The sequence below is a fragment of the Oncorhynchus clarkii genome, chromosome 32 (genome assembly GCF_045791955.1).
Source record: "Oncorhynchus clarkii lewisi isolate Uvic-CL-2024 chromosome 32, UVic_Ocla_1.0, whole genome shotgun sequence".
Lineage (NCBI taxonomy): Eukaryota > Metazoa > Chordata > Actinopteri > Salmoniformes > Salmonidae > Oncorhynchus > Oncorhynchus clarkii.
This window is the reverse complement of record NC_092178.1, coordinates 33,374,505-33,385,908: the sequence shown is the minus strand read 5'-3', so window position 1 is coordinate 33,385,908 and position 11,404 is coordinate 33,374,505. Positions and strand designations below refer to the sequence as shown.

Here is an 11,404-nt window from a genome sequence, read left to right as displayed (position 1 = left end):
CACAACATGCAACAATTTCTAAGAGTTAGAGTTCATATGAAACCAGTCAATTGAAATAAATACATTAGGCCCAAATCTATGTATTTCACATGACTGGGAATACAGATATGAATCTCTTGATCACTCAGGCATTGTGTTGTGTGACAAGACTACACATTTTAGAGTGGCCTTTTATTTTCCCCAGCACAAGGTGCACCTGTGTAATGATCATGCTTTTTAATCAGCTTCTTGATATGCCACACCTGTCAGGTGGATGGATTATCTTGGCAAAGGAGAAATGCTAACTAACAGGGATGTAAACAAATGTGTGCACAACATTTTTGAGAAATAAGCTTTTTGTGCATTTGAAACATTTCTGGAATTCTTTATTTCAGCTCATGAAACATTGGACCAAAACTTTACATATTGCGTTTATATTTTTGTTCAGTAGAAACAGACCGTAAATGTAAAACAAAATATTGGAAAGCTGTGAGTGCTATTATATCTAAGTCCTTACATCATGATTTCAGCCAATGCATGGATGCGGATTGAAAGCACTGTTTGAATTAAATGTTGGCATATTGGCAGTTAATGATAACTTCCTGGCTACCTGACAAACATACAGTGCAGGTAAATCAATTATTTTTCTAAATATCTCATCACAGCACTGGCAATGACCAACTCTCTGACCAAAATGGCTGACCTTTATACCATCATAAGAATGTTAATGGCCATTCTAGTATTCGAATTCCTAATTCTATGTTCTGTATGGTGAACGATGGTGATTGATGTCATAATATAATAATACTTATGTTAATGTACTTCTTGGCTTCAATGTTTTTCGGTATCAAATTAGAAACTGTTGGCTGATTTCTTTAGGAAATGGTGAGGACACCTGTCGTCAAAAGTTGATTGCACAGGTGTGCGAAGCTGTCTCGTGACTTCCCTGCTAAAATTGGCGCGCTTGGACATGATTGGATACAAACCTTTTCCGTTAAACTCTTTCTCAAACCTTTGTTGCAGTAGCACCTGTCAAACGTGGCTATGCATTTTATATAGCTAATCCTATGGCATAATATATCTATATTTTTTTAAAGACTTGAGACTGGCATTACGTTCATAATAAACCTTGATATATTATTTTCATAATAACACACAAATCTATAGACTAGTAATTCACGCAATAATGTATATTAGAATTGCTGTTACAATGAAGGAATTCAACGTGTGATTTGACCTATGGATTTGACCTATTATTCAAAAACACCTTTTTCACTCACTCTCCCCCTCCAACTCCCACCACATCCATCGACGTCGTTTCGTTTCATTCTATTCTTGCAATGTCTACGGCTCTTTCTTACGCCTCTTGCCCATGCCTCGTATGCGGAGTCCGTCCACCGTCAACCACTGCAGAAGTTCAACAATTACAGGTAAAACATTGAGCAATATTCTTTCCGTAATATTCTTTATCATTCTAATAAGGATAGCATGGAATATTGTTATACTTGCATGATAAAATGAGGGATGCAGACGTTAAGTGTTTGCAGAGCAGTTCCATGTACTATACATAATTAACCTAGTATACATGTTTAACAGTATTAGCACATACTTAACCTATATGTTTTTTTAAACAATATTGCGTTTATTCATTTTAGAAAATACATATTTATGTTATGTTTACACAGAAATGTAGCCTACTTGGTACAATGACAGCTATGTCCAAATCAATAGCCGTGAGACTATTTACCTAAGCAAAGCACTCAAATATTCCTAATGTGCATCAACTGTGTTCAGACTGAATAGAGACTACTCAAAGGCTGTTAATAACTCAACATCTTATTTTAAAATCGGATTTTGTCAGGTTTCTTAACCTAGCGTCTCTCTCTCTCTCTCTCTCTCTCTCTCTCTCTCTCTCTCTCTCTCTCTCTCTCTCTGCTGGTGTCGCAAGTGGTATTTGTGTTCATCAACAAAATGTATTGATCTTAGCCAACAAGACAGAGGAAGTTCAACATTTAGCCAGACCGCCACTTGTTCGTTTTCTTGGTCCATGTACATTAATCGGTTAATCAATCGGGGCAGCAGGTAGCCTTGTGGTTAGAGCGTGGGACTAGCAACCGGAAGGTTGCAAGTTCGCAATCCCGGAGCTGACAAGATACAAATCTGTCGTTATGCACCTGAACCGGCACTGGGCCGTCATTGAAATAAGAATTTGTTCTTAACTGACTTGCCTAGTTAAATAAAGGTTTAAAAAAAATACAATGGTTTTGCTTCTGCTTTCTATGACGCTTCAGTGTACAATGCATGTTCTTGTCCCTTCAGCAGCAATTGCCAATGACCATAAGGACATAATTGCTTAACCAGGGTGTTGTGCATTTCTTTTCACAGATAGCAATAGCCATATCAATGCAATGGTTCTGATTTATGATTTCAAGCACACATGCACACACGCACAGACATTAAGTATTCAGAGCTACTTGCCTCACCTCAACTTTTGCCAGACAGATCTTCTTTACTGTCAGTAAATACAGTAAATACAGTATGTTCAGGATTCAGACCAAATATAAGGAAAGTGTATATCTCTGTGTGTGCTTTTGCATGTACGTGTGTGTGTCTCTCTGTGTGCACAATGTTTATAATGAAATTGAATACACACAGTGTGGAGAAATGCAACTGAGTGCAATTAATATCAAGGTTATCCTCTTGTTGTTTTGGCCCATACCTTTTGTTCACTCTACAATGTTATATTCTTACTGAATCTCCCCAATCACTCATCATTTAATGCCACATACACCCCATAGCTGTATGTTCATGCATTTCAGTATGCGGTTCTGGTTGGTCCTTGAACTAGATCTCTTCATTTATCATCTTCTGTGTTTATGTTGCCGATGGCAACATTTCCTCCATATCTGTGCATCTGGGTTACTTGCTTCTAAACAGTACATACAGGAACAACTATAGAAACAAAAACCTTCTATTGGTTTTGACATGGAGGGAAATCATCTGTATGATTCAAACGAGTTTCAGTGGGTTCAGGTATAGATTGAACTAACTTTATTTTTTGAAAGAAACTTGGTTTGAAAATGTGAGTCATAAACCACTGTCAGATGACTATCACCTAACTTTTCGTCGATTATATTCTCATTACAATGCTCCCACTGCAGTAAACTGAATCATTTAATGCATGCTGCATCCATCAAAGAATGTCATAAAGAAACAATTGCGTTGTAGGTAATTACTGTATTCGCTGCTCATTAATCATACTGTACGTACATTTTCAGTTGATGATACCACAGCTGCACACACACACACAGCATATGATAGCTCAACTAAATAATGATACTGATCGAAGAGCTTGTCATCATCAGAATGTTCTTGCTTACTTCCTTAATTGAACAGTACAGTTTACAGAGTCGATTAACGCACGGGTCTAAAAAATCCCCATCAATATCCGTCAATATAGATTTAAATCCGTTTTTTTTGTATGGCCTGCGTCTCAATTCACCGCATCTGTCTATGGCGGCCTTCCGTGTCTGCGGTGGAAGGTGGCGGAGCTACAGCGCCGTTTGTCAGACCATGAGACATCCCGAAAATCGGTCTTCTCACAAAAACGTCTGTAGTGTCCGAACCGTTTGAGCAACAAACTAATATAGCCCCACTATGGAAAGGGGAGACTCTCACAAACACGATGCTCTATGACCCCCACTAGTATGAAAGTAACCCAAACAAAACAATGGAAGTATGGAGGTAGTTTTGTGGCAACAAAAATAAGGGGTTAAATATATGTAAAAAAAATAAAAATTACCAGCTTTCTTAAATTTCCTATATATAAGACCGACACTTCAAAACATTGTTCCTTATGATACATTTTTTGACTGCCTTTTTAACATTTATGAATGTATTTCTATGGGCTGTAGTGGTAAAGGCCAAATTCAATATATTTTGTATGTTTTTTTATTTAACTTGACTAGTCAGTTAAGAACAAATTCTTATTTACAATGACGGTCTACCCCGGCCAAACACGAACCCGGACAACGCTGGGCCAATTTTCCCAATCACAGCCGGTTGTGATACAGCCTGGAATCAAACCAGGGTCTGTAGTGACGCCTCTAGCACCGAGATGCAGTGCCTTTGACCACTGCGCCACTCAGGAAACTTAAAACAAATGTTTTATCAAATACAATTTGGGATTTTCTTGGGATACCTAAAGGGGTCCTAAAATAAAAAATATATTATCTAAATGATCCATGATATGACCATCTTAAAACAATTCCATATGTTAGCTTAGTACTTTCAATTACTCACTCTATCAAAAATATATATTATATTGAGGTCTTCAGCATTGGTACTTATATTTGGTTTAATGTCGGCAAAATCCACTGTTTCAACTGCCCCTCACCCCCCACTCCCTTCTCGTTCGCCGTGTTCAGTTCCGTCCTAGACTTTGGAATTCGCTGTTGCCATGGCAATGGATAGAGCACGCTCTCTCACTTCTTTCCCGTTCCCTCTTGCTTTATATATCCCTCTCTCAGTGTGAAATGTGGAAACGGATCAGCTTATTTCCTTTCTGGTCTGTCATCGCAGAATGTACAAACACAATTTTATTAATGATTTATCTTTTTGTATGGTTCGGAAAGAACATTTTACTTGGCTTCCCTCTCACGTCACATTAATTTATTCCATCCTTTCTTTTTCTTCTTCTCCCCACAGGAGCAACACTGAGATGCCTGCCAGTGCCATGACCACCCACTGAGAAGAGGGACGGAACCGTGAGTTGCGGATCCACGCTCACATACAGACGAACCAGAGAGTGTGAAAGAGGAAGAACACGGGAGCAGAGAGAGAGAGACACACACACAGGGGAACGAGAGAGAAGAGAGGAAACGAGAGCGGGAGAGCGGTCGATGGATGGCGCTTGGACAGAGGGGACTCTGAAGGCGCACTCTTCACTGACGAGGAACAGCAAGCTGCAGACATGGAGGCAAAAGGCAGAGGCATGCCCCAAGGTAACACACATTTCACTAGAAACACACGCACAAACACACACTTAACAGATGCCTGGATTCAAAAGACAACAATATGATTTACCCAAGTCATTATTCTGTAACTAGACTAGACTAAGTCTTTTTGCCCTTTTTCGAAATGTGCTTTTGTATTAAAACAATTAAAAGTCATCAGAAAGACAAAGCACTGACAATGCCTTTTTGTAATTGGCCCTCTGGGATTAATAAAGTCCTATTGAATTGAAATGAAAGCGAGACACACGGTTTTTGACATACAGCTCAATATCGGGTACATTTTGTTTTATCGGTTGTTACCTTGGAAACAACCAACAAATCCACACCATTCAAGACAATGCTCTTGATTTCTAGCATTCAGGCGTCCTTACTATTTCACCAACTCTCCTTCTCTTTCTCCATCCCGCTCTCTCCTCCTTCCCTCTCCTCCCTCTCTCTCTCTCCGGCCCAGTCATGGTGTGGTGGGAGAAGGGGATCCAGGTTGTCCTCACCACTTTGGGGGCGTTTGCAGCCTTTTCCCTGATGGCGGTGGCCATTGGGACGGACTACTGGCTGTACGCACGGGCCTTCATCTGCAACAGCACGGCCAACTCCTCCCAGGACGACCCCAACAACAAGGACAAGAAAGACCCTGGAGCCCTCACACACTCTGGCCTCTGGAGGATCTGCTGTCTGGAGGGTAAGGGGAGGACTAGACGTGTGTGGGGAGGTGTGTGTGTGGAGGGGGAGGGGTGATGGGGGTCCAGTGTATTTCCAGAGTTTTGGTGGGGTCAGATGAATGGCTCAGTGTGTGTGTGTGTGTGTGTGTGTGTGTGTGTGTGTGTGTGTGTGTGTGTGTGTGTGTGGATCTGACGTCTCTGAAGCCACTCTAAAATGTGCAGTTTTGTCACACGGCACAATGCCACATATGCCTCAAGTTTTGATAGCATGCTGACTGCAGGAATGTCCACTAGAATGTAATGTTAATTTCTCCACCATATGACGCCTCCAACGTCATTTTAGAGAATTTGGCAGTACGTCCAACCGGCTTCACAACCGCAGACCAGGTGTATGGCGTAGTGCCATTCATCTGCCACCATCACTTCATGTTTCAGCATGATAATGCACGGCCCCATGTCACAAGGATCTGTACACAAGTTGAAAATGTCCCAGTTCTTCCATGGCCTGCATACTCACCAGACGTGTCACCCATTGAGAATGTTTGGGATGCTCTGGATGGACGACAGCGTGTTCCAGTTCCCACCAATATCCAGCAACTTCGCACAGGCCACAATCAACAGCCTGATCAACTCAATGCAAAGGAGATGTGTTGCGCTGCATGAGGCAAATGGTGGTCACACCAGATACTGACTGGTTTTCTGATCCACGGTGCTTTTTTTTAAGGTATCTGTGAACAACATTCCCAATAATGTGAATTCCATTGATTAGGGCCTAATGAATTCATTTCAATTGACTGATTTCCTTATATGAACTGTAATTCAGTAAAGTCTTTTAAATTGTTGCCTGTTGCATTTATATTTTTGTTCAGTATATTGTTAACATTCGCCTTCTACATCTAGTTACATATTGAACTTCCATCCTCTCAGGCCAGGGGAACAATGTATAAATTGATTTCGCTCGCAATGATGCTTTCTTCAGTGAGATACACTATATTTACAAAAATATGTGGACACCCCTTGAAATTAGTGGATTTGTCTATTTCAGCCACAGCCGTTACTGACAGGTGTATAAAATCGTGCACACAGCCGTGAAATCTCCATAGACGAACATTGTCAGTAGAATGACTTTACTGAAGAGCTCAGTGACTTTCAAAGTGGCACCGTCATAGGATGCCACCTTTCCAACAAGTCATTTCATCAGATTTCTGCCCTGCTAAAGCTGCTCAACTGTGCTGTTGTTGTGAAGTGGAAATGTCTAGGAGCAACAACGGCTCAGCCGCGAATTGGTAGGTCACATAAGCTCACAGAACAGAACCGCCAAGTGCTGTAGCGCGTATTGTATAAAAATTGTCTGTCCTCTGTTGCAACACTCACCACTGAGTTCCAAACTGCCTCTGGAAGAAATGTCAGCACAATAACTGTTCGTCAGTAGCTTCATGAAATGGGTTTCCATGGCCGAGCAGCCGCAAAAAAAGCCTAAGATCACCATGCGCAATGCCAAGCGTAGGCTGGAGTGGTGTAAAGCTTGCCGCCATTGGACTCTTGAGCAGTGGAAACTTGTTTTCTGGAGTGATGAATCACTGGCAGTTCGACGGATGAATCTGGGATTGGAGGATGCCAGGAGAACGCTACCTGCCCCAATGCGTAGTGCCAACTGTAAAGTTTGGTGGAGGAGGAATAATGGTCCGGGGCTGTTTTTCATGTTTCGGGCTAGGCCCCTTAGTTCCAGTGAAGTGAAATCTTAACGGTACAGCATACAGTGATATTCTAGACGATTCTGTGCTTCCTACTTTGTGGCAACAGGGAAGTCCCTTTCCTGTTTCAGTATGACAATGCCCTCATGCACAAAGCGAGGTCCATACAGAAATGGTTTGTTGAGATCGGTGTGGAAGAACTTGACTGGCCTCCACAGAGCCCTGACCTCAACCACATCTAACACCTTTTGGATGAATTGGAACGCCGACTGCGAGCCAGGCCTAATCACCCAACATCAGTGCCCGACATAACTAATGCTCGTGGCTGAATGGAAGCAAGTCCCCCTAGCAATGTTCCAACATCTAGTGGAAAGCCTTCCCAGAAGAGTAGAGGCTGTTATAACAGCAAAGGGGGGGGGGGACTAACTCCATATTAATATCTATGATTTTGGAATGAGATGTTTGACGAGCAGGAGTCTGACACAGTGAGACCTGGATGAGTGCATTCAGAGCAGTGGAGGCTGCTGATGGGAGGATGACTCATAATAAATGGACGGAATGGGGTGAATGGAATGGTATCAAAGACATAGTTTTCATGTGTTTGAGAGCACGCCATTACTATGATTTGTTCTCCCCTAAGTAGCCTCCACTGATTCAGAGGACATCCAGTGGGCAGTGGCAGACAGTCAGTAGGAGAAGGCTCATTTCAAGAGCTGCTTATCTAACCTATTGCAGTCTGCGAGAAACTAGCCTCATCGAGAACCAGGCTTGACAATGACGTGATTGTGGAGGTATGGCTATGCGAGACTAGCGAATGTCAAAAAGGGCAATTATGAGCAATGAGTCAGTGGTGATAGTCTGATGGAGTGGTTCTCCATTTGCGGTAGACAGCTTCAACAAAAGAGGACAACAACACAGCCATTTTATATCATATTTGTGGTGTCTGCTCAACATACTGAAACCACTGATTATGGCTCCTTGATTATTATATATTATTTGTTGATTTAGTCTGTTGTTTTCTTCTGAGTACAGGGGGGGGGGGTGGTTCATATGACTGTCATGAAAAATACATTGTGTTTGAGCTATTTTAACCGACTTGGAAAGGGATTCAAATGAATACTTAATATGTCCAAACACCAAGCCCCAGATATCTGATTCTCTCTCTAATACTCCCTATTCTCTCTCCAATCTTTCTGTATCTCTCTCTCCCTGTCCATCTTTCTGTCTGTCTCTCTGTCCCTCTGTCTCACTGTCTCGCTGTCTCGCTGTCTGTCTGTCTGTCTGTCTGTCTGTCTGTCTCTCTCTCTCTCTCAGGGCTGAAGAGAGGTGTGTGTTCTCAGATCAATCATTTCCCGGACGATGCAGACTATGATCAGGATGCAGCAGAGTATCTCCTGCGTGAGTAAGGGGACGTGGGCAGTGGGAGGATGTCACTAGAGAGATGTGATGTCGAATTGAAAAGAAAAACCTGGGAAACAGCAGCAGTGAATGCCCAGGTGCAGGGTTATGAGTAAGCTAACTCAATGAGTATCTATCATTTAACAGAGGGAATTATGACAAAGCAATAGGATATTCCAATCAAACCAGAACATTGGTTGGAATTAGAATGTAGGATAGATTTATTCATTTATGTAAGGTGTTACAGAATACTGTAAATGCTTATTGTAGCACATTACTTTACTCCAGATGGTGACAAAGTCACATATGCAGTTTGAAATGTCACCTTCACAACTTCAGCTTTAATCATTCATCTTTAATATATTTTTGCTACGCTCAGCAGGTTATGACACCAAAGGTTGCAGTCGCTTCCAATATTATCAGAGGATAGTAATATCTAAGCAGAGCTCCAGGTAGAAGATACCCATAGGCACATATCTAGGATCAGCTAGAATCTATGATCCCCAAATGATAACTATAACCAACAACCACTGTCAACATAAAACTGACCTTAGATCAGCAAGTAAGGACAATTTCACCCCCATCCGTCTGCAGGTGTGGTCCGAGCCTCCAGTATCTTCCCCATCCTGAGTGCTATACTCCTCCTGATGGGAGCGATGTGTGTTGCATCCAGCAGCTTCTACAAGAGCAAGAGGAACATCATCCTAGGAGGAGGAATCCTGTTTGTGGCTGCTGGTAAGGCTCTGGTGTCTTGGTCTTGACTGTTTCTCTATTACTCAGTACACATGGGGAGGGTTTCCTGGACACAGTTGAAACCTAGTCCTGGAGTTAAAATCATGCTCAATGGTGTCCCATATTTATTTTCCTCTTGTTCAGATGGAATGCAATAGCCCTACTCGGCCTTAAATGTTCTCAATGGTCTCTGAACTAATTCTCCTTTTTAACTTGTAAATAGTGTTTTTATCAAGGAAGTTCCTCATCCTTTCATCCATCCATGATATTCACCTTTGTGTTGTTTTCCCCTCCTCATAACTCATTTCATGTTAATGATATTGGTTGCGGCTTAGATTTCCCAAATACATCATCCGTTGAGTGGAGACTCAGGTCAACGAGGCACAACACAGCAGTAGGGATAAAGATAGTTTATTTAGTATTATGGGATAAATTACCTCCTGAGTGGAGATATGGGTCAATGAGACATTACACAAGAGATGTAATCAAGTTGAGATGGCTCCCCCACCCCCCAATGGAAAAGCTCAGAGAAAATGAATGGCATATTATATTATAATATTATTATTATTATATTATAACCTTTCACTTCCTCTCTTTCCCCCAGGCCTGAGCAACATCATCGGCGTGATCGTGTACATCTCTGCGGCACTGAGCGACATCTCGCCCAAGAAGGATGAGGACAAGAAGTGGCATTACTCGTACGGCTGGTCCTTCTACTTCGGAGGCCTCTCCTTCATCCTGGCTGAGATGGTGGGTGTCCTGGCCGTCAACATCTACATCGAGAAGAACAAGGAGCTGCGCTGCCGCTCTCGCACCGAACTCTTGAAGAGCACCACGCACGCCATGCTCCGCCTGCCCAGCTACCGCTTCCGCCGGCGCTCCCACTCCAGCTCGCACTCTTCCGACCCGCCACGCTCCCCCTGCGACACCTCACCCACAGGCGCCAAGAGTTTTGCATTACCGCCGTCTGCCCCGCCTTTCTCCGTTGCCACCCTGCCAAACCCGCACCATGCTGCTGGAGGAGTAGGGGGCGATATCTCCATGTATACCCTGACCCGGGACTCCAAGATGGGGAGTCTTGGTGGTGGGGGACCCCCCCTCTACGGCACCGTGGACCGGGCCTCCCTCTACCAACTGCACAACTACTTCCCCAAAGAGGAAGTGGGGGTGATGATGAGCGGCACGCTGCCTTCTCTCTCCAAGTCCAACCTCTCTGCGGCGGGCCAGAATTCCGCCGTCGGAGCCACTGCCATTGCGCCCCTGAATACCTTGTCGTCCTCCGGTCCTACCCCCCAGCAGCCACCTCTGCCCACTGGCACCATGGAGAGAGAGAGGGGCATGGGCACCCTGGACCGCCTGGGGGGCAAACGGAACAGGGACACCGACTCGGACACGCTGAACAGGAGAACCACGCCAGTGTGAGCCTCGGAGATAGGAGCAAGAGCCATGGAGGTGGAGGGCAAAATGGCGGGTAACGCTTTACAGTAAATCCCTGTCGCACAACCTACTTTTCGCTGCCATAACAATGACTTAACAAGTAACGCTTTCCAGTTCACTACTGGTAAAGCCTACTGTTCGCTGCCATACATAACAATGACTTTGCAGATTTTATAAGCAGTCACGACAACTAGTGTAAATTCATGACAACTGCCTTAACACGGTCATGACGGCTCATACGGTGGCCTAAGTTCTGTAGTTAGCTTGCATAGGTAGCTTGCACATACTTGCTGTATGCGACATACTAGTATTTGACTACCTAATGTATTCGTGTTTATGACTGCTTATGACACTGATATTTCGAGGACTGTATGACAGGGCTTCTGTAAAGTGTTACCAAATAGGGCTGTAGAAATATGTAAGATAACTGAAAGAGAATAGTTGGCCATTCCCTGCCCTATCACTCCATCTCAGTCTGTTTTTGACTACT

The 11,404-nt window shown here is 43.3% G+C and overlaps 1 protein-coding gene across 1 annotated transcript; it reads left to right on the top strand.

The window, feature by feature from the left end:
• Positions 1-1,339: 1,339 nt before the first annotated feature.
• Positions 1,340-11,216, top strand: LOC139391676 (voltage-dependent calcium channel gamma-4 subunit-like). The gene is made up of 6 exons (XM_071139108.1): positions 1,340-1,409; positions 4,687-4,982; positions 5,446-5,673; positions 8,662-8,745; positions 9,340-9,480; positions 10,082-11,216. The coding sequence occupies exons 2-6, from the start codon at positions 4,952-4,954 to the stop codon at positions 10,897-10,899; spliced, it is 1,302 nt and encodes a 433-aa protein (XP_070995209.1). The 5' UTR covers positions 1,340-1,409; positions 4,687-4,951; the 3' UTR covers positions 10,900-11,216.
• The last annotated feature ends 188 nt before the right edge of the window (positions 11,217-11,404 follow it).

Coding starts and splice junctions, on each gene's coding strand:
- LOC139391676 (XM_071139108.1), top strand. CDS start 4,952: ATGGAGGCAAAAGGCAGAGGCATGCCCCAAG. Junction 4,983..5,445: donor AGGCAGAGGCATGCCCCAAG/GTAACACACATT, acceptor TCTCCGGCCCAG/TCATGGTGTGGTGGGAGAAG. Junction 8,746..9,339: donor TGCAGCAGAGTATCTCCTGC/GTGAGTAAGGGG, acceptor ATCCGTCTGCAG/GTGTGGTCCGAGCCTCCAGT.